The sequence below is a fragment of the Erpetoichthys calabaricus genome, chromosome 1 (assembly GCF_900747795.2).
Source record: "Erpetoichthys calabaricus chromosome 1, fErpCal1.3, whole genome shotgun sequence".
In the NCBI taxonomy this organism is placed as follows: domain Eukaryota; kingdom Metazoa; phylum Chordata; class Cladistia; order Polypteriformes; family Polypteridae; genus Erpetoichthys; species Erpetoichthys calabaricus.
In genome coordinates, this window is record NC_041394.2 from 178670128 (window position 1) to 178694716 (window position 24589).

At 39.4% G+C, this 24589-nt stretch overlaps 2 protein-coding genes across 6 annotated transcripts in view; both read right to left on the reverse strand.

The window, feature by feature from the left end:
- LOC114657406 (probable polypeptide N-acetylgalactosaminyltransferase 8) overlaps positions 1-24589 on the reverse strand; it is a 526476-nt gene that overhangs the window by 133876 nt on the left and 368011 nt on the right. The window lies entirely within an intron of this gene.
- The window catches only part of LOC114657413 (probable polypeptide N-acetylgalactosaminyltransferase 8), an 83224-nt gene that overhangs the window by 12704 nt on the left and 45931 nt on the right, over positions 1-24589 (reverse strand). For both annotated transcript variants that reach the window (XM_051930779.1, XM_051930785.1), the window contains exons 4-8: positions 22145-22328; positions 19043-19240; positions 11947-12061; positions 8915-9100; positions 2337-2474 (exon numbers count right to left, since the gene is read on the reverse strand). In XM_051930779.1, the coding sequence (XP_051786739.1) occupies positions 2337-2474; positions 8915-9100; positions 11947-12061; positions 19043-19240; positions 22145-22328 (821 nt within the window). The remainder of the gene's footprint in view (positions 1-2336; positions 2475-8914; positions 9101-11946; positions 12062-19042; positions 19241-22144; positions 22329-24589) is intronic.

Genomic DNA, 24589 nt, shown 5'->3' on the forward strand with positions numbered 1-24589 from the left:
TATTATTTGAATATGAAATTCTTTTGGTGCATTTCCTAGACAATGACAATGCCATATGAATGTAAACCTGAAAATCCTTTTCATTGGTTACTGCCTTTAGAAAAGCATCACTCATCTTATATCATAATGAGTTTGCTAGTTTAGTTAATTTAGTTAGGTGTCATTTCATTTGTACCCTGGGGAAATTTGGCTTTTTATAGAATTTATTTAATGAAATAAATATACATATACAAATTATGGACAGATCACACACCAGAAGAGCTAAAAGGGAAGAAAATTAAAAAGAAACACTTCTGACTTGGCTGTCTTGTTATAATGAGGCATTATCCAGATGCATCGCTGTTGATATAAAGGACCCCCAGTAGCGTTTCTTCAAAAACTTCTGCTCAATGATTCACTGGCTGAAAGACCTCAGTGTTAGTGAGTCACAGTGCATGTGCAGCATTGTTCATAATGGCACTCAGTTTTGTTTTAATTCTCTACTTTGTTACGCCCCCTCCCCCCCCCAGGGGGTCCAGAGTGCATCCCATAACTGAGCTTGTACGTTTAATTAGCTTGTTGATTTGGTGGACCTCACCTGAAGTGATGTTAGCATTCCAGCACACCACAGCATAGAAAATCACACTGGCCATTACTTAGCTATTGAAGATTTGATGGATGTTACTTCCCATATTATAGGAACACAGTCTCCTAAGAAAAAAGAGTCTGGTCTGCCATTTTTTATACAGTTCCTCCCTCTGTGTTACGAGACCAGTCCAGCATGTCATTGATGTGGACCCAAATAATTTTAGGAGTGGACCATTTCTACATCCAATGCCTCATTAGTGACTGGACATAGAGGTTCTTTAGTGTGGTGAAAGTCAACAACCGGATCTGTGGTTGTGCTGATGTTAAACACTCTTTGCACCAAGAAACAAACTTTTCCACCTGACTCCTATACTCTGTCTCATTCCTTTATCAATACACCCCATAAGTGCAGAATCATCTGAACATTTCTACAATTGACATGAGCTGGTGTTATATTTATGGTCTGAGGTGTACAGAGTGAAGAGTAAGGGAGACAGAAACTGTTCCTTGTGGTGCTCCAGTGTTGCTCATATCTGTATCAGAGACACAGTCGTTGAGCCTCACAAACTGCGGTCTGCCTGATAGATAGTTCATTATCCAGGGCACCATAAACTCATCCTCCTGCATATCTCTGAGTTTACCCTTAACAGGGATGGATGGATGATGCTGAAGGTGCTACCAGCTTTGTCAAGGTGAAAATAAGCCTTGTAGAGCAGATAGATAGTTGTATCCTCTACTCCGGTCTTTGTCTGATAGGCAAACTGCAGTGGGTCCAGGTGGTTTAACACAAGAGGAACCATACACTTATACATTAAACTTTATTTTCCAACTGTTTCCTATTCTAAAAATTATAAAGAGTTTTTGAATTAATTTTACTACAATGTTAGTATAATAATAATTATAATAATACATTTTATTAATATAGTGCCTTTCCCATCTGCCATCCATTACTGAGTTCATCAGCTTTACTAACTAAACCAGACTGAGTGTCATTCATTTAAATTAAAAACAATAACAGTCTGAAGGCAGACGGCTTAGAGACTCTACTCATGAATAACTACATTTGGAGCCTCCTCCATTTATGTGTACTCTTTGTTATATTTCCAGGTTTTGTGACAGAGTCCAACAGCTACCCTCTTAAGAGTTAGCCTAGGGTGCAAAGTAATGTCAAAGGACCTGTGAAATTTTAGAGATGGTAATAACTAAAAGATATGACTGTGGACTTCAGTTATATTGGAGCTTGTCTCCTGTTGCATTTCTGTCTAGTCATGATTGCAGTTTCAGGCTTACAAGCACTTTTACTATCTGAACAATGAATTGAACTGTATGTTTGAGCGGGGAGATGCATGTTTAAACCAGTTTGATGTAGATTAAGTGAAAATGCTTTTAGTGACTACCCTATGAAATTAGACCAGCAATGACATTTTTTAAGTTGAAAAAGGAAAAACACATCACTATTGGGTCTTTTGTTTTATAAAAGAAGTTTTTTCATCACATTTTAAACTGAGTAACATTGGGGCTTAGGAGTTGAATTGATTCTACTCTATTAACAATTACTCCATTTATAATTCCCTATTGATTAACCATTCAGTGCTTTTGGTTTTGAACATCAATAATTATTTAATTATAAATTGAGCAACTGTAAATTCAAGCTATTATCATATATGAGTTTAAAATTGTACATTTGAGTCTTAAATCATAAATAAAATTGAGTCTTCTTTTCTAATTTAACTGTTCATCCCTGTATAGAGTGACTTTAGTATACTTACACTTCCATAGCCAAGAATGTTATCCCAGGGATCCAACTGAGGATATACATTTTCCAGATACCATTTAAAGGGCTTACAATTTAATTTTTCTCTAATCTTTTTTCTTTCTGAGACATCACCAATATCAACCCCATGATCCTGCCAAAAACAATTATAGATATTATGATATATTATACCAAGCAAAATAATACACTGTGACAAACTCAAATCTTTTGAATTGAGCCCATTGCTAGCCTATTACACTTTAGCTTAGCCCAGTCCAGACAAGTATTAAATGGTTCTAAAAATGAGTGCATGGGTGATATTCAGCCTTATGACAGTTTGCATATGTGTCAGTTCCAGCCGTCATACTTGAGCTTAAGACCTTGTGGCCTAGAGAAAACTGTTCAACTTGCCTTCACCCAGAGCCATAAACACATGCTTTCCCTGGATTATGCTTCAAATAAAGCCAATTATGAAACATGCTACATAAAATTACATGAGAATGACTTAGCTAGAAAAGGGAATACAAAAGGAACATCTGAAAAAACTAATGACTGTAATTCTTCACATTATGTCAAAATACCTCTACTGCTATCACCATATTATTGCAATATGTAATATAGAATACAATGCTTCTGGTTCCCAGAAAAGGTGGCTCTATAACTATTGTTTCTGGAACAAAATAGATAATACAATAGTTCAGAGACAAAGTGAACCAAAAAATACAAGCTCTCTCACCACACAAGTCTTAAGTGATAAAATAATTTTTTTAAGGATGCCAGGGAAATTAAACCACTCTCAATTTCCTACCCATGCCCACCTACCCAGGAAATGTTACTCAATTAACAAATTATAATAATATGCAATAAACAAAACACCTTCATCCATCCATTGTCTCCCGCTTATCCGAGGTCGGGTCGCGGGGGGCAGCAGCTTGAGCAGAGATGCCCAGACTTCCCTCTCCCCGGCCACTTCTTCTAGCTCTTCCGGGAGAATCCCAAGGCGTCCCAGGCCAGTCGAGAGACATAGTCCCTCCAGCGTGTCCTGGGTCTTCCCCGGGGCCTCCTCCCGGTTGGACGTGCCCGGAACACCTCACCAGGGAGGCGTCCAGGAGGCATCCTGATCAGATGCCCGAGCCACCTCATCTGACTCCTCTCGATGCGGAGGAGCAGTGGCTCTACTCTGAGCCCCTCCCGGATGACTGAGCTTCTCACCCTATCTTTAAGGGAAAGCCCAGACACCCTGCGGAGGAAACTCATTTCAGCCGCTTGTATTCGCGATCTCGTTCTTTCGGTCACTACCCATAACTCATGACCATAGGTGAGGGTAGGAACATAGATCGACTGGTAAATTGAGAGCTTCGCCTTGCGGCTCAGCTCCTTTTTCACCACGACAGACCGATGCAATGCCCGCATTACTGCGGCTGCCGCACCGATCCGCCTGTCGATCTCACGCTCCATTCTTCCCTCACTCGTGAACAAGACCCCGAGATACTTGAACTCCTCCACTTGGGGCAGGATCTCGCTACCAACCCTGAGAGGGCACTCCACCCTTTTCCGGCTGAGGACAATGGTCTCGGATTTGGAGGTGCTGATTCTCATCCCAGCCGCTTCACACTCGGCTGCGAACCGATCCAGAGAGAGCTGAAGATCACGGCCTGATGAAGCAAACAGGACAACATCATCTGCAAAAAGCAGTGACCCAATCCTGAGCCCACCAAACTGGACCCCCTCAACACCCTGGCTGCGCCTAGAAATTCTGTCCATAAAAGTTATGAACAGAATCGGTGACAAAGGGCAGCCCTGGCGGAGTCCAACTCTCACTGGAAACGGGTTCGACTTACTGCCGGCAATGCGGACCAAGCTCTGGCACCGATCGTACAGGGACTGAACAGCCCTTATCAGGGGGGCCGGTACCCCATACTCTCGGAGTACCCCCCACAGGATTCCCCGAGGGACACGGTCGAATGCCTTTTCTACGTCCACAAAACACATGTAGACTGGTTGGGCAAATTCCCATGCACCCTCCAGGACCCTGCTAAGGGTATAGAGCTGGTCCACTGTTCCGCGACCAGGACGAAAACCACACTGTTCCTCCTGAATCCGAGGCTCGACTATCCGACGGACCCTCCTCTCCAGGACCCCTGAATAGACTTTTCCAGGGAGGCTGAGGAGTGTGATCCCTCTGTAGTTGGAACACACCCTCCGATCCCCCTTCTTAAAGAGGGGGACCACCACCCCGGTCTGCCAATCCAGAGGCACTGTCCCTGATGTCCATGCGATGTTGCAGAGGCGTGTCAGCCAAGACAGTCCTACAACATCCAGAGCCTTGAGGAACTCCGGGCGTATCTCATCCACCCCCCGGGGCCCTGCCACCAAGGAGTTTTTTGACCACCTCGGTGACCTCAGTCCCAGAGATGGGGGGAGCCCACCTCTGAGTCCCCAGGTTCTGCTTCCTCATTGGAAGGCATGTTAATGGGATTGAGGAGGTCTTCAAAGTATTCCCCCCACCGACCCACAACGTCCCGAGTCGAGGTCAGCAGCGCACCATCCCCACCATATACAGTGTTGACACTGCACTGCTTCCCCTTCCTGAGACGCCGGATGGTGGACCAGAATCTCCTCGAAACCGTCCGAAAGTCATTCTCCATGGCCTCCCCAAACTCCTCCCACGCCCGAGTTTTTGCCTCAGCAACCACCAAAGCCGCATTCCGCTTGGCCTGCCGGTACCTATCAGCTGCCTCCGGGGTCCCACAGGACAAAAGGGTCCTGTAGGACTCCTTCTTCAGCTTGACGGCATCCTTTACCGCCGGTGTCCACCAGCGGGTTCGGGGATTGCCGCCACGACAGGCACCGACCACCTTACGGCCACAGCTCCGGTCAGCTGCCTCAACAATAGAGGCACGGAACATGGCCCATTCGGACTCAATGTCCCCCACCTCCCTCGGGATGTGGTCGAAGTTCTGCCGGAGGTGGGGAGTTGAAGCTACTTCTGACAGGGGGCTCTGCCAGACGTTCCCAGCAGACCCTCACAACACGTTTGGGCCTACCACGCCTGACCGGCATCCTCCCCCACCATCGAAGCCAACTCACCACCAGGTGGTGATCAGTTGACAGCTCCGCCCCTCTCTTCACCCGAGTGTCCAAGACATGTGGCCGCAAGTCCGACGACACGACCACAAAGTCGATCATCGAACTGAGGCCTAGGGTGTCCTGGTGCCAAGTGCACATATGAACACCCCTATGCTTGAACATGGTGTTCGTTATGGACAATCCGTGACGAGCACAGAAGTCCAATAACAAAACACCGCTCGGGTTCAGATCAGGGGGGCCATTCCTCCCAATCACGCCCTTCCAGGTCTCACTGTCATTGCCCACGTGAGCATTGAAGTCTCCCAGCAGAACGAGGGAGTCCCCAGAAGGTATGCCCTCTAGCAACCCCCTCCAGGGACTCCAAAAAGGGTGGGTACTCCGAACTGCTGTTCGGTGCATACGCACAAACAACAGTTAGGACCCGTCCCCCAACCCGAAGGCGAAGGGAGGCTACCCTCTCGTCCACCGGGGTAAACCCCAATGTACAGGCTCCAAGTTGGGGGGCAATAAGTATACCCACACCTGCTCGGCGCCTCTCACCGGGGGCAACTCCAGAGTGGTAGAGAGTCCAGCCCCTCTCAAGGAGATTGGTTCCAGAGTCCAAGCTGTGCGTCGAGGTGAGTCCAAGTATATCTAGCCGGAACCTCTCAACTTCGCACACTAGCTCAGGCTCCTTCCCCTTCAGAGAGGTGACATTCCACGTCCCAAGAGCCAGTTTCTGTAGCCGAGGATCGGACCGCCAAGGTCCCCGCCTTCGGCCACCACCCAACTCACACTGCACCCGACCTCCTTGGCCCCTCCCATAGGTGGTGAGCCCATGGGAAGGGGGACCCACGTTGCCTCTTCGGGCTGTGCCCGGCCGAGCCCCATGGGTGCAGGCCCGGCCACCAGGCGCTCGCCATCGAGCCCCACCTCCAGGCCTGGCTCCAGAGTGGGGCCCCCGGTGACCCGCGTCCGGGCAAGGGAAAACGCCGTCCAAAATTGTTTTTCTTCATAGGAGGTTTGTTTAAACCGCTCTTTGTCTCATCCCTCACCTAGGACCAGTTTGCCTTGGGTGGCCCTACCAGGGGCAAAAAGCCCCGGACAACAGAGCTCCTAGGATCATTGGGACACGCAAAACCCCTCCACCACGATAAGGTGACGGTTAAAGGAGGGGAACAAAACACCTATATATTGTATATTTGTATATCTTAACTGGAAATGACTCTCGTTACTGAACTGGGTGAGAATATCATGTTTTCCATACCTATACATGCACAATCTTCCTCTCATTTCCTCCTTCTATCACTCTTTCATCGATTCATTTTGTTTCTACCACTTCTGGGTCTACTGCTGGCATATCTGTATTAAAGTATGTTCTCACAAAGTGAAGGTCAGCTTTTAAAACCTACAGTTTTACAGTTACTTCAGTTGCTACAGTTAATTCAAGAATCAGTGGTTACCTTTAAAGACCATTCAAGTGTGCTGCCCATATAAATTGTGGTGTTCTTGGGGTAGTCTGGTTCCACACAAATCCAAACGGCACATGTATCAAGACACGTATATCGGTTAACAGGTGTTTTTAAACTGTTTGTCGAAATGGAGCAATACATTTCATTGGGATACACTTCAGAGGTTTGCAGAAAAGTTGAAGTGGGTATTGAAAATGGACCAGTGGTGAGATTTTTGTTCATTTATGGTTTTTTTTTTTGGTATCTTCCTTTTATACGTTGCCACACACATGCACATGGGAGACAGTTTATGGGCTTGAATAAATGTGTTTCCCCGCTGAACCAAGGGTTGGCGTTTTACTCTAACTCTTTTCCTCGGCAGACCATCAGAAAAATCTGCCTCATAAAAAGTCACTTCCACTTCCGATCCCACAGACCCGGCCTCCTCCAGAAGTCATTTCCACCTCTGGTCCCTCAGAACCTGCCTCCCTATGACATCATTTCCAGTTTCAGTCCTACCTCTTCCTGTCAGTCAGCTATATATTTGTCATCTTTGTTATTGAAGTTCAGTTCTGTTTTGGACTCAAGTCTGTAAAGACATAATATTGCTTTTTTTGTTTTTTGCCAACCTCATCTTTTCTACCCCAAAACTTTTTCTGTCTCCCACTGTTTATTTTAAAATGTACAAGTATAAAAGTTACGATTTTGTCTTGGATTACCTATGGACAACGGAATGTGACATGCACATATTTATCATTTCAGGCAATGGTGATGCAATTCACTACCTTTTGCCAGTCTATGCAGGTACAATATTTAGTGATAGGGATTGAAACATGATCTCAGAGTTGGAAGTGTTTTTACACCCCAACTGTATCGCTCTTAGCTAGGAACAGCTCCAGCATATGCCAATGATAAGAGTCTGAATAAGCCATAAGGCCAACATAATCTGCGAATGGCACAGGTGGTGTATGATTCAGCCTTCTGTTCTCAGAGCCTCAGTGGCTCCTTAATATCCTGTTCATGAAATCAGTAGAGAGATAAGACACACCCTTGGTGGAGTCCTATGCACACTTTACCATTCAACTTAATGTCAAGTACTGTATGTACATACTTCACAAAAGAAGAATGAATGTAAAGCAGAAGATTACTGGAAGCCCATATATTTGCTGCATTTTCCACAAACTATTGTAGAACATAACTCTTTTACAATTCTAAAAAGCAGAGTATATACAAAAGTCCAGTGACCCCTCAAATATCTGTGCAAAAACAAAGAGTTGCTCTACTGTTTCACAGCCAGGACAGAATCTGCATTGCTTCTATTGGATCTGGGTCTAAACTAATAGGATAACGTCTTGGTTTTACAAGAGACAGCTGAGCATGTCTCTTTTCCTGAATGCCAAAATCATATGTGAAAGCACAACTATAAAGTTGATCATTAAATATTTTGGTCAATAGCAAGTACAATTATGGGTACTCATTTGTTAAAATGGAGTAGTTGGTATTAATAATCAATGGTTAACACAGAAATCTAATAATAAGGATGTGTTTGAACCACAATCTGAACACAGAGCTGTGGTTCACTTTCCATGATCAAACAATTTCTACAATTATTATGAATTCAAATGCCCCTCCAAGCATGTACATCAAGCCCCATTTGAGCGATGAAGTGGAACGTGGACTCTTTTACCAATACTTACAATATTTGATGAAAACTTTAATTTATGATTATTATTTTGATTGATTTCTATTAACATTTTTAAAATACAAGGTGTTAACACACTCCTCATGCAACTTCATTTACTTGATTTTTTGCAGAAATTGTGAAAATACAAACATGCCTCAAATGTATTTGTAAAGGATGAAATTTTAAGAGTGCAGCAAAAGGACACAATAAGAAAGATACTGCTAGGGAAAGTGTCTTTGCTACACAGATGAGAGAAAATTACAAATAATTTTAAGAATGTCAGCCTGAAACTATAGACTAATACAAAAAAACAAAACAAAAAAACAAGCTAACTCTGCACCTAGGGATTGTTTTAATTTATACTTTAATAAACTTTATACTGTAAAATACCTTAATTGGAAGATTCCAAGCAATATTAACATTTGTTTTATATTCGTCCATCCAAACTTCGGCAACTCTCAGAGCATTTCTCTTCATAGTGATGCTCAGGTCTGGGAGGTACGGTTTGTGTGCTCTCTCAATATGTGCAATCTTGGAGCATGGAATCACCTCGACACTGCCACCACACAGCCAGACCTGGTGAACCAAAGACAACCCAGCATACAGACTAATGTTAAACTGCATCCTTTATATCATAAATCATTCACAGTGTTTCATAACCTCACTGAAATAAGTTCTTTCAGTGTATGGGAGTTCTAAAATGCTTGTTCCTAAAATCTTGACCTTTATCTTCCTTTTAACATACACCTTAAATAAAACAATACTGATGTTATTCTTTAAAAATGAAATTGTGGAATTCTTGATGAGGCATTGTGAGCTAAATTAACAAAATAAAAGAACCATAATTAATCACCAGACTAGTTGAGTAAAGCAGTGTTAAAATAATGATTAACTATTTTACTGAAACATAAGATAAATATTAACAATTTTGAACTAAATCTGATATTGCAAATATGCACCTTGATTAAACAAATGGCACAAAAGGTTTAATCATTTGCTAAAATATTTATACAATCCTAACTTTTCTTTATGGAAATATATCAGTGCCTTTGAAATCAAAAGTGGTAATGTCATCTTTGAAAGTATTTTGGCTCACTATTTCTTTGCAGGCTCAATGATTATCTGAGCTCTGATGTAGTTTCACATAGGTAAGGTTAGGTGTGGAATTTAACCAGGCCTCTCCAAAACTCCAAATTTCTATTCTGATGATAGATCATTTTCCCCTTGTAATGATGGCAAAACATTCAAGTCCTAAAGTAGTACCAAAACATGACTTTAACACCACCATGTCTAACTGTGAGGTTTTTATACTAGAGTGTCATTTTACATTTTTCAGCAGAGCTCAAGTAGGCAGAATAAATTCACCTCATCCACCCAGAAAGCATTGTTTCAGACCTTTAGTTGATAATCCAGGTCAATTTTGGCAAAACCTAGACAAGCACTCTACCTGGAACTCCATTTTTGATCAGTGCGGATTCAAGAGCAGATAAGGTAAGAAATGTAGCAACACTCAAGTGAAACAAACCTACTATACAGAAAAGAGACCTTTGTAGTCAGAAGCCTGATTGTCACTTGATCTGATAGAGTTCTTCACGGGTTGGACTGGCTACGATGATTGATTTTTGCACTCTATGTAGGGTGATGAGCCAAGCTTGCCTCCTTGGAGCCCAGTTGGAATGGGGGAGAGCCCTGACTGTGTCAAGAAGACATAGTTACAGGGAGTGCTGTATATTTCTGTATTGCTATGCCCTTGGAGGGATTTTGGTTGGTAATGTACTTGCGGTAACAATGACTGCTGTCTCAAATTTTTTCACTTTTAGACCATTGGACACTGGAGCTGCATATTTTTAGAGATTGCTTTGCAATCCTTATATAGACAGATTAATGTTATCAACTTGCCTTCTCCTTGAGATTTGAGTGTGGCATGATGTCCCACTGTAACCTTTATACTAACAACTTCAGTCTAATGATAAGGGAAGAGGTCAGTCATATTTGTATCAAAATGACCTGTTGTCATGCAGACCTGATTGTTAATCAACATATTTAGACTCTATCACAATAAAACAGAAAATCATATCAGGAAAAATTCTTTCTCATGACAATGCATATTTGGATTATTCGGAAGTAGCGTTCTCATCTAGCCTACATTATTCATCATGTTTAGATGACACTATAGTAAATGCAGTCTTGAGACTCAGCTGATGCTGTCTGATAAGTACTTAATGTAGAAATCTATACAAATACCAAAGTGATAGACAGATTTTTGCTCATATAGTGGCATGACAGGGGTGGTGAAAGATCTGATGGAGTCAAGTGACTGCCTTAGAGAACAACAGAGCAAGGAGAGAGTACAGAAATCTTGCTGAAGAATAGATAGTCATGCTAGTGAACATGGTTTCCTGGCTTCCCTGCCCTTTAAATAGTGGCATCTACAAAGTTCAGGAGGATGGCCTCTTGAAGGAACACATTTCCCAATTATGATGTACATATTAGAAGTGGTGTAGCTAGAGTTTTTGTTGCCTGGGTTGGTCTTTGAGTTTAATGTGACAAAATAAACCATAATACATACAGTATTGTACAAAAAATGAAAACGACAAAAATTTTAATTACATTTTTAATTAGTAATTACAATTGTAATTGAATTTATAGTATCACTACTGTGGTCCCTGAATTATGCTGTTATTAAAATATATTTCTCTAGTCATGTGACCTTTTGAAGTCGGGTAATAAAATAAATGTAAAACTATTTGATGTTTCTTGCCCTACCCTCAGCACCTTTCCTCCGTATCCTTTTGTGTCGGAACATCTCTTGACCAGCACTCCCCCTGTCAAGCATGTCAGTTTCTGAGAATCTGTCACTTTGAGGCAATTCTTTCTTGCCTCCTGTCCACTTTTATACTCACATCTTTGAAGGTAATATGCCATTTAAGCCTTCGCTCCTCCTCATATGTCTCACATTTGCACTTGCTCGTTCAATTGTGTTACCAAAGCCAAACTGAACAATTATATTGATCATAGAGACTGGACACACACACTGACCTTAGTGTTTTATAATATAGTAGATTTAATTGTAAATTTTGCAACACTTTAAAAATCTAAATTGTAAATGTTTATATGAAATATGCAAAAATGCTTTTGAAAAATTATGCGTGAGTCTTTATAAACCAACACTCATTAGAGGATTTATATTTGCTACCAGAGGTTGAGACAAAAATAAACCAACAAAGAGAAATACAGACTTTTTAATAAAATGTATAAATATGTCATTTTCTAAACCACTTAATCCAGATTAGGGTTTTGGGGGATGCCAGAGCCTATCACAGCTAGCATACAGCTTGTGTATAAATATGTGAGATGTAATATATTGCATTTTTATAACTCCCTTAAAAAACAAAATTTTAATGGAATAAAATGCAACATACTCGAATACCCAATTCTACATTTTCTCCACCATAGACTTTCATGCCTCCATCTAAGACACCAATTTCTCCCAGAAACTTTCTGTCTGCTGCAAGAATACCCATAATGGAAGGACTCCTGGTAAAGAGAAAAAAAATGAAAGTGATGAAATTGTACAAATGCATAGAACATTTTGTAATGCTACAGAATTTAGATTTGCAATGTTTTAAAATACTATTGAGAGACAGAAGAATTAATTATATTTTGAAGGCTTTTAATTTTTCACAATAGCTGATCATGTAGAGATTGAATGATCATGGTAACTGTGGTGCATGGTTAGTACTGCAAGTCCTCAGCACCACAGTTCTATGTTCAGATTCTGGTTCAAGCATATTCTTGTTATTTATCATCCAACATGTGAGTCAACAAAAATCACTGAGTTGTGTCATGCTGGCTGTATAGGATATCCACTTATCATACACATGGATAAGATTTCCTTACACTGTGGTTAAACTGGAAAACATAAAAGCGCAATTTGCAGCAACATCTGGTTTTTCAAATGTAATAGGAATTTTTAACTGCACACACATTGCTTTTGGAATGGCGCCGGACAAGTTACATCAGCCAGGGATGAATCACCAAAACAATGAGCTGGCATTACATCATATATAGCTGGAGAACCTATAAAAATGGCAGCTCCGTACAGTTGCAGGTGCTTTTTCCAACTATTGCATTTACAGGCATTCTTTTCTTTTAAGGACAGCGAATCACACAGTCACAGTCACACAGCCAGATGGTCGCCCAGCGGTTTCTGAGGCAGAGGTGTGTGCATGCAGCCAGCACCCGGAGACATATTCAGCACAGCAGCATCATCACCGCTTGACAGGGGTCAGCATGTGTAATATTGTCTGAAACAGAATAAACAGGCGGTGGGTTGCGACTCGCTTTTTCACATTGACTATGATATCTGGCCACTTCTTTTTTTTGGGCACTGTGTAACTTTCTGAATTTGAACTTTCAAGTGCCTCCACCATGTTTTTGTTGCTTATACCACTGTGTAAGCCAACAAATAGTATGTTTTTCCTTGCCTACACTTCACATTCGCTGAAATTCTTCTTTTCACGTGTCTTTTCCATTGTTTTTTAACCAAACACTGATTGGAAGGTGATATATTGATTTGCATATTAAAATAAGTGCTCCGCGGTGGGCTGGTGCCCTGCCCGGGGTTTGTTTCCTGCCTTGTGCCCTGTGTTGGCTGGGTTTGGCTCCAGCAGACCCCCATGACCCTGTAGTTAGGATATAGCTGGTTGGATAATGGATGGATATTAAAATATGTGAAATTCTGGGAGGAGCTGGAGTGGGGCTATAGGCGGTACACATGTGTTAAATTTCACTTTCATTGGGCTTTGTAAAGGGGAAGTGTGTGGAACTTGGCATACGCACAGATTTATGCATCTGGATTTTTTTGTGCATACCCTGATTTCCACTTTTGTCCATACGCCATGTTTTAGTGTGAATTCTATGCATGGTGTCATACATGAGACCCCTGGAGATAAAAATTAAGTTGAAAAGGAGCATGCAGAGAATGCTGAGGACATAAAAAGGGGGCAGAAGCAGAAAGGTTATTAGAAAATGAGTGCCTAAACCAGAATGAAGAAAAAAAAATTAGAGCTGAATAAACGTGCCTAACTGTAAATGGTAACTGGACTGACACTTGCAGGAGCTATTTTTATATCAACTAAAGAATTAGAAATCTTGAGTGTCAAGCATTGCATGCTGCCTTCTTAGATAGTCAAGTCACATGCTAGAAACACATATAAAAACTATGCACACCTTGGATGGTCATGGAAGCAGAAAATGGTGATGACCATAATATTAACAAACAAAATAAAGATATGTTAAATAAAATTAATATTTAATAAATAAAAAGATGACACTTCAAAAAATATAAAAATGAATGTAAGGGTAGCATTAATGACAGATGACAGTTTGATTGGACGAATGTCTCCAAGAATTTCCTGTTTGCTGCTGAAGAATATTGGATTAAACCCATCATATGTTGTTGGATTTATGTTGAAATCCATTTATCGTCAGCCACAAGGGATAAGTAGGACCTATTTCAGAAAATGACTCTAGATAGATAGATAGATAGATAGATAGATAGATAGATAGATAGATAGATAGATAGATAGATAGATAGATAGATAGATAGATAGATAGATAGATAGATAGATACTTTATTAATCCCAAGGGGAAATTCACAAATACTCTAGGCTGCTTCACCTCACCACCATTCTAGTGACACAACTCAGCCAACACACCAAATTAATGTTTCTGTGGTTCAATTTGTGATTAATAATAGTTTAGCTAGCTCCTTACATGCAAAATGAACTCCACAGAATAAAAGTATCCAAAAGATATAAAAAATATGCACTCTGTGGTAGTAAGTGGCTAATGGCAAAACAATAATGAAAGAATAATGAAACTTTGGCCCCTAGTCCTAGGAGTTAATAATTAAACCTTTGAGGACACTAGGGCTCTCCATCACTCCTTATCCTCCTGGACCTCACAGCTGTATTTGATACGGTAGATCATAATATTCCCCTTCATCATCTTCACTATACAATTGGACTTTCTGGCATTGCTTTGGAGTGGTTCAAGTCCTATCTTACAGATAGGGCTGAGTATGTGGCCTTAGGGGATGCTAAATCTCATACCCACACTGTCACCTGTGGGGTCCCATAAGGATCAATCCTTGAGCCGATCCTCTTTAATATCTATATGCTACCCCTGGGTCACATCATCCACAAGCATGGAGTTTCATTCCATTGCTACTCCGATGATATGCAGCTCCAGCTCCAGCACCAGTAGCCCTACAACAAAGCATGTAGTTATGGATTAGTATTCGCCTCTCCTGCCTACAGATCACTAGCAAGACATTTATGGTATCGGGTCCTTCTTGCTCTGTAGATATATGAGTTTGCACTGGAGAAGACTGTAACAGAAAATTAATGTGTTATGTGGGTTCGATGCTAGCAGTTCCACCTTTTGCCTGTGTTGTGAAATCACATGGTTAAAGGTAGGCTTAATTCATTGAGAATGCATCATATTATTGCCAGAACTGTCCTATGAAGCAAACTAAAAGCTGCAAAACTTTGGTAATTTTGAACAAATGCAGCTACACAAAGCATGTATCTCAAAGTGCTTTACAGCCACCAATGCCCATACAAAAAGACAATTTTCCCTCAGGGAATAATAAAATATATCAAAAAAAGATGTCAAAGAAATAGTTACAAGCAAAGAAAAAGCAACTTAAAATTACATAAGAATAATAATGAATAAAAAGTATACAACACTTATATAAGACATATACAATTAAAAGAAGTATACTGTAATCCTTAAATATATAATAGATGTTTTCAAGTCTCTAAATGTGAATCCAATAGAAAGTTTAGGTGGCTGGGGTGAACAGAAAAAAAAAAAAAAAAAAAACTCCAGTAACATGGAGAAAAAACAAAATCTGTACGGGTTCCAGGCCAAAAGATTTCCTAGCTCCTAGTAGACATTCTACCTAGCATCAATGTCCTTAACCTATTCTTTCTTTTTTTTTTAATGCCTTGTCTTAGAGGAGGCAACAGAGTGGATCTCGTGGCAAGTTGGGGTATCTGCTTTCATTCAAACATCACAAGTGACCACATAGGACTTTGATCAGGCAGTTGTGGTGCAGAACACCACTAAAGAGGAAACAGAAACAAAAACAGAAAGTGTATATATATATTTCCCCCGGGGACAAATGCAGTTCTATCCATCAATATACACTGTATACGAGGGACATTTAAAAAGTTTATGCACTTTTTAACTCTATTTATTAAGAATTTCTAAAACAATATTACATAACTTATCTACATAGTCTGTTTCATTTGCGATGCAATTTTCCCAGCATTCTACCAACTTTTTAATGCCCAATTACTACTCCTCCTGACTTCACCATTTCCAACGAAAATATAAAAGTACGGAAACTTTTTGAACGTCCCTCGTATGTATAGATAATTGTTCATTTTATTGCTAAAGGGCAACTGCTTAACTATACTACAATGGAGATCGTGTGACTGTGGAAGGATAGTCCTTTTGATATGCTCCCCTGTGACAGGCACTGAAACTGCTCATTTGAATAAATGAATGCCAGTTTAAATTACTGATGGCTGTAAGCTGTTGTCATCCCTGGCTGATGCAAGAATTGTTTCCGTTGCAGTATATGTATAAACAGAGAGAGTAAAAAAATAATAAGCCATTTTATTGTTATACAGAATACTCTACTCTGGTATGTTGCTGAAGTCATGACAAACTGTACGGGGTTTCTCTGTTCAGTAGCCAGTCTGCTATTCTAAAGACACGACAGAAAGTAATTTCAGCTTTGTGTTTGTGTGTGTGTTGCTTTTTTTTTAGCCACTGAATTGTCAGTTTGTTTGACATGTTATTCTGAGGATTGTTACTTTTGTAGTAATGCTGTATATTCAAGGTACCATACCATACCATACCATTACCATTATTTAAGCCCACATAATCCTGAGCAGGGGGGCTGGAGCTAATCCCAGCAAGCATGGGGAGAAAGGCAGAAACAATTCCCCAGTCAGGGCACCAGTCCATCGCCAAGAAACACTCTTGCATACACCACACACACTACGACCAAGTTAGTGTCGCCAGTCCACCTAACCTCAATGTCTTTGGGCTGTGGGAGGAAGCTGGAGTGTCAGGTGGGACCCCACACAGACACAGGGAGGACCTGGGATACGAACCGGGGTCTGCTTACTACAAGGGAACAACACTATCTTTGTGCCACTGTGCTGCCTTAAGGCTATTAAATAACAAGACTGAACCTCTGTGGATCAGGCCAGATCTAGGTTGGGGACATTGAGCTTGGACAAGCATAAACCAGCCCTGCACATTTCAATCACACTGTGTGATTTTAGTTCGCTGTCATGTATTGGTTGAAGTTAACATGTTTTTCTTCTGCATCAAAAAAATCATCAGTTTGCAAACTGTGTAAAGTATCAGTCAATTTTTAATGAATTTGAACAAAATGACTACTGAATCTTTTTGGATGCTAACCCAGGTTTACAGAAATCGTACATGTCATGTGTATGTCTATTCATGTGGCTCAAAAGATGGGGGTTTCAAGAGGATTTTAAAAACATGTCAAAAACCGATCAGAATGTGGAAAAAGTCAACAGTCAATCAAAATGATTGATGACTCAGCATCAGAATAATTGCAGAAATGGTCCACATTAATAAAGCAGTTGTCAAGGAAATTTTGCATAACACTCTAAGCATGATGAAAGTTTAGGCCAAAGTTGTCCTGAGGCTTCTGAAATCCAGACCAAAAACAAAATCTCAACTGAATTTGTGCTGACATTTTGGAGGATATTGTAGTGAACTTCAGCTTTTTAAAAAAAGTTAGACAAGACTTGGATATTCCAGTATGATCCTGAGACGCATCGACAGTCAATGCACTGGAAAACACCATTGTCAATGCTCTACTCAAGGGAACTGAGGAAAGAAGAAAACAACAGAGCTTCTGAGATAACTGACAGAAGTTACCCTACAGCACAGCTTTGATCAGTAGAAGACCAGAATATTGTGGTGTGTACATGGAGAGTATATCGAAGGAGAAAGGAGTTGAAATGTATGTTTTCTTCATTAAAATAAAGTTACAGCATTAGCCTTGTTATTTAATAACCCCACTTTGTACTGCATACAATTGTTACCAATTTCTCCAGGTAATCCCTTCTGCTTCATTTTGTTTCACTTCAATTAAAGTTCACCTTTTTGACATTTCTTAACACATTTCAGCCCCCATTTTAAGTGTGCTGTACTGTAAGTGTTTACAGGTAGAATCTAAGTTGCTGACTCTCAAATAAAGTACAGTGTGCTGTAGAATGGCTGGGTTGTAAATGGATTAATATTTACTCTTTTATCTTCTGTTATGTGTAAATATCTTTTCCACATCCCATTACATTCCCTATGGAATCGTCTATTTTCCAGTTATGTTTTCAAAGAAACCCCAAAGCTCAAGTTAATTGCAGTTAATTTCACTCTTTTTATCATCTGGAATTAATCTTAGTAGTGTTAAAATTTCCTACATAAATTCATAATTACATAACAAATGTGGAAGCAAAGTGTGATATAAATGAGCAAATAATAAGAAATTTTGACAATCTCTCTTAAATATCATAAGATTAAGATTATCTAATCCAATTTTATCTAATCTAAAAAAATCAGATAACACAAGAAATGTTATGTTGTGGGCATCAGACCCAAGTCACATGCCTTTAGGTCTTGCATACTACTATGGCATATCGTGGAATGCTCAGCGGGTCTGGATGACCAGTTTTAATTCCAATTCCAAAATTGCCAACATTTCTCTTTGTTGGTCCTTGGAAACATTGTATCTCGGTATACACTTCATTATTTAAAGTAGCTAGTGACCTTTGGAAATTTAGTGGCATGTGTCATTTACAGGCAGTACATCAAATGGCCCAAGTGGGCTGGACTGGTGGAGCAGTGTTGCTTTGCTGCATTTCTCTTGAGTATCTCTTTAAACAAGCCTCTTGTACTAAAGCTCATTCAAGCACCTTATTCAAATTCAGTGTGGCACAGAGAATATTACTGTATATTATGCAATACATTAGACATCACAATATTCATTGTTAACTATTAACTTCAGACACTGCAGGTCATTGTATATGCCTATTGATTGTGCAATGTATTCTTGTTTTCCATTCAATTCTATACATTATTGCTGTAGTTTCAAAAACCGTATGTTTCCTTTTTGAACTATTACACGCATTTGCTTTAAATGGGTTTTCATATTTAAGAATATGCATCTATTTAAAATGTAATATTTATCCATTCATCCATCCAACCATTATGAAACTAATTTAATCCAGTTCATAAGTGTGATTTTAGCCAATTGAGCATCTAATCTTCAGATTTGGTATGTAGGGCATAACTATACTATATGTAGTACTGTCACTTTATTTGGTTTTAAAAGACTTTAAATAGGTTTTTCTAATGTAATTCATCAACAATATCAGTATAGATTAATAATAATTTACTTACTTCCCAGGTATAGATTGATCATTCAGTTTGTACCACTCTGGTTGGAATCCTTCATACATACACCAGAGAGCCCAGTCAAAGGCATCAGCAGCTGGACCATAGCGGACAACATCTAAGGTATCAAACCTGACTTTGTCAAACACTGGTGACACCACAATGGTGCGATCTTCTTTAATCCGTGCAAGAATGGGCTCAGCCCTGTGAACAAAGAAAAAAACAATCCAGTTATGTCATAATTTATATGTTTATATAACCCATTTACTTATCTTAAATTAATAGGTGGCATTAAAGATGAAAACGAGGCTCTGTAAATAGACAGAATCAAAATGAACTATTCATTTGTGTACTGCTCACTCCTATTGGATAAGCACATTTAAAACAAAAATGTCAGAAATTAAATCAATGCCTTAAATGTAAGTTGAAATATATATGAGAGCTAAAAGAAATGTAACAAATCTTAAATTAAATAGAAGTTTTCACAGTTTCACAGTTTTCTTATTTTTCTCTTTCATATATAGTACCTGTTCCCACAGATCCTGACTCTTTTAAGGCAGATATTTGGAAATACTAAGATTCATTAATGAATATGACAATGAGATCCCTATAAACCTATTATACTCTGAGGAAGTGTATTCATGAAGCACTGCACTACAGTATCCCCTCCCTTCACCTTGTAGTATGCTTTCCCTTTTCAAGCCATTTTAGAAGTTTAACAACTTTGCAATGGTTAGTACAGAAATGCAAACCTTTCAGATTAAGTACTGCACTCCTTCTACATCTCCATTCTAAAAGGGACTGTCATTGTCCAGGCTATTGAAACATTATGTTAGCCCAAATACTGAGGCAATCAAAACAACGTCACAGGTTTGAATCCAGCAGAGAATGAACATGTCATATTTGTCATTCTTACTCCAATATGCTAATAAATTAGAAAATGTGTGCATGGTGTAACATTCAGGTACATTCTGGAATTTAGTCAACTGTTTAGAAAGTTAGTGCATCTTTACTTTTTTCTTTACTTCGTCAAAGAGACAGATATCACATTTTTGTTTATTAAAGATTTTTGTAACAGTGGGTCATATTCAAAAATCCATCCATCCATCCATTTTCCAACCCGCTGAATCCGAACACAGGGCCACGGGGGTCTGCTGGAGCCAATCCCAGAGCACAAGGCAGGAACCAATCCCGGGCAGGGTGCCAACCCACCGCAGGAGATACACAAACACATCCAGCATACACTAGGGCCAATTTAGAATCACCAATCCACCTAACCAGCATGTCTTTGGGACTGTGGGAGGAAACCCACGCAGACATGGGGGAGAGCATGCAAACTCCACGCAGGTAGGGCCCAGGAAGCGAACCCCGGGTCCCCAGGTCTCCCAACTGCGAGGCAGCAGCGCTACCCACTGCGCCACCGTGCCGCCTCAAAAATAACAGTGATAATAGAATGTTATTAGACAAACATATGTTTACTAATAGTAATGTAAAATATCATGTAGTCAAAAACCAAGTCCTGATTATATGCTTTTCCTTCTATTTAAATTTAAGGTATTGAGAATGAAACAGGGCTAGGGTTCAATGGAGACAGTGTTAAAGTTCACTCCGCTTTTTTCTTGCCTAAATTTCCTGTGACGGATTGGCACCCTGTTCAGGATTGCCTGGATTAAGTAGGTTTCAGAATGTTATGTCACATTTGGAGAAAGAACATTAGATAGATCATAGGTTCCATAATAAATGATTATATGTTTGTGTTTTGTCTTTCTGAAGAATATTATGTTGCTTGTATACTGGTTGCTCAGTTCTTTTGAACCCTGTTTGCTCAATTATACCAGAAACCTGCTGGACAGCAACTTTTGGATTTGTGCTTTTGTGTTGCTGTGAGTTTGAACTTAATGTTGGCACCACTTCATAATAATGCTCATTAAAGAGTCATTAACAAACATTATATATTGCATAAAAGATTATTAGTTTATTCAAGCACTCATAAATGTTATTGAATGATCATTCATATGTGAGATCTTACACTTTTAAATATGAAAAAATGAATAATGGCTAATAAAGTTTTTTGCCCTATTTACTTACACATTATACATGCCAAGAAATCGTTTGTTAATGTCTAGCTACTTAGTGACGCATATCTATAAAGACCATTTACACCTGTTTTATTTATTATAAATGAGTTTATTGTTCATGACTTGCAAAGTCTGTAAAACTTTCTATTTCATGCTTCAACCTTCTTAGTAAAACTAAAAGAATTTATGCAGGCTTTTGCACTTTGTATGTCTACAAAGCATTTCTACAAAGGTGGTAGATCTTTTTACAGAACCTGCTTATCCCTGTCCTGTCTTTGTAATCTGCTGCCCCTCAGCCTAATGGCTACCACTTTGAGGTGTTCTGTCTGTTGCAAGTCTTATTTGGTGCACTGTGAGAATTGTCAGCTTTTTAAAGGTGATGTTAGTCAATCTATAGCTGTTTAGTTTACTTTGGTTTCATTTTATTTTAATGTTGTAAATAATCTGGGTGTTTTTGAGCATCATCTTTTAGCCTGTTTTCTCCCTGTGTTATTTATACTGCTGTGTGTGGATACAGCTGAAAAGACTAATTGAATATATTTCTGTGTAAATGTGACTAAATTAAATATATAAACCTCAAAGCTCAAACATTCAACATCACTTGTTTTATAGTGGCTCATGTAACACTACCATTATTAGAAAGAATAATAATAATAATAATAATGCTAAAAATAATACTAACTAGTTGATACATTTGATAGGTGCACATGCTATAACAATGCAGCTTAGGTAACTAGGTATTGTAGTAGATTTTTTCATAGAAATCCTTGATTATTCAAAAATGAGAAAACAAAAAGAGAAGCCATATTTATCTATTTTTTTTTGTTTCAGTCATATAAATTAACCAAAAAGCAATTCATAATGTTCCCACTCTCCTATTGAAAATGAAGATGTTGGGTGAGTCTGTACATTTGAGCATTTAAGTATTTTGTACTCTGAATTTAAAAAATAAATAAAAATTCTTACTCCTAAAATTTTAAATGAATAACACAGAATAAGCATAATAAAACTAAGAGACACTGAACCATACCATCCCACGTGAACTTCTATATGTGCATCCAGTATGACAATTACATCCCCTGTAGCCACTTTCCATCCAGAAATACGAGCCTGTGTGAGTCCCTTCTGCTCTGCATGTTTAACTTGCTTTATAAGTCCAGGATATTGTTCATGTATGAATGTAACATAATTGTCAAGTTCTTCGTGTAGTTCATCTACCAAACAAAAGTATACAGTAGTTAGCAGTATAGTAAGTATCCCTTCACAATCAGAAGCTCGACAAGTCACTTGAGCTGAAGGAGCTCTCTTTTGGCTTGATGACTAGGAAGGCTTCTTTCTCCACTGTGTGTAGGGGGCACAGCACAAGCAAATTGAACCCTAGAACAATCATCAAAAATGAGTGGCAAATAGCCAATAACCTTAAAAAAAATCTGAAAAAATAAGTGAATAAGAGAAGTAAAAACAAGCCACGTGTATAGAGATTTTAAAATAGTACATAGTAAATAGTATTAACAAGTCCCAGGGCTGAGTGCCAGTTCAGCAGACATAAATAATGGATAAAATTTATTAAACTTTAGTAAGAATATTCCCACAATTACAGGAAGTATCTCACACATGTGCCAGTAGTACTTAAATGAAAAGGAATATGAAGGCAAAATGATACTAGTAATTATAGATCATAAATCTAAATTCTGTCCTCTGTGACATTACGGAAATTATAATCAGAAGACTTCCCGCATGGAAATAATATTCTCTTTAACCAAACATGTATTTACAAAAGAAAAACTGCCAAACCAGTCAATTGCATTTTTTAACAGACAAACGGAATAGTGGAAAAAAAATAATCAAAACAAAGCCTACAGCATAGTGCAGTTTGACTTTCAAAAAATCTTTGATGCAATTCTGCCCTGAGGTTTTTAACTATGAAATTTAATCCTTTGGCATCAGTGGTGCTTTACTATTGGAATCTGGCCAAACCTCCACACTTCATGCTATTTTTGGTTTCCCTCTAACTGTTTATTGTTTAAAATTTGCATAGGCTCTTCCTGGGATGTTTATTCACCTATCTGGCTTGTAAAACCACCTAGAGCAGGGCCTAGCTGGGACTTGATTACTCCACGTCTCAGCCACTTACAGGCAAAGTTCCTTAGCATTAATTAGACTGCAATTACATAATGTGTGGAGCTTTGGCAATGGAGATCAGTGAAAATATGGAATAATGCAGAAAACCTAAAATGTGTCAGATATTATATTATGGCACTGAATATGCATTATCCCCTTAAAATAATGTTGCTTTTTGTGTTTTGTTTCCTCATTTTAGGATACGTTTACAACAACATATCTAGTTATTTTAAATACAAGGGTTATTAAAGTTAGCGTAACTCTTTACTTTGTTGCACACTTTTTTATTGGCAGATTTATACCAAGAGAAAGACTAGAGACAGCCTCATTAAAGAAAAAAAACAAGAAGGCAAAACACAGTAGCAATGATACCGTAAATTTCTGCAACAAAAACTTGCCAAAGTTGATAATATTAAGTAACAAGCTTGAGGAAGCTACTGAATCGGAACAGTCTGCAATGAAATAATAAGTATTATATTTTTTCAACAAATCCCATTAACTCATGCTGCCCTCAAATGATGGGTGGAACACATGAGATCAGATGATTCCTAAATAATATATATATACATATATATACAGTAATCCCTCCTCCATCGCGGGGGTTGCGTTCCAGAGCCACCCGCGAAATAAGAAAATCCACAAAGTAGAAACCATATGTTTATATGGTTATTTTTATATTGTCATTCTTGGGTCACAGATTTGCGCAGAAACACAGGAGGTTGTAGAGAGACAGGAACGTTATTCAAACACTGCAAACAAACATTTGTCTCTTTTTCAAAAGTTTAAACTGTGCTCCATGACAAGACAGAGATGACAGTTCCGTCTCACAATTAAAAGAATGCAAACATATCTTCCTCTTCAAAGGAGTGCGTGTCAGGAGCAGTGACTGTCACAGAGATAGAGAGAAAAGCAAACAATAATAAATCAATAGGGTTGTTTGGCTTTTAAGTATGCGAAGCACCGCAGCACAAAGCTGTTGAAGGCGGCAGCTCACACCCCCTCCGTCAGGAGCAGACAAAGAGAGAGAGAGAGAGAGAGATAGAGAGAGACAGAGAAAAATAAACAGTCAAAAATCAATATGTGCCCTTCGAGCTTTTAAGTATGCGAAGCACCGTGCAGCATGCAGCATGTCGTTTCAGGAAGCAGCTGCACAAAAGATAGCAACGTGAAGATAATCTTTCAGCATTTTTAGACAAGCGTCCGTATCGTCTAGGTGTGCGAACAGCCCCCCTGCTCAATCCCCCTACGTCAGGATCAGAGAAAGTCAGCGCAAGAGAGTGAGAAAGTAAGCTGGGTAGCTTCTCAGCCATCTGCCAATAGCGTCCCTTGTATGAAATCAACTGGGCAAACCAAC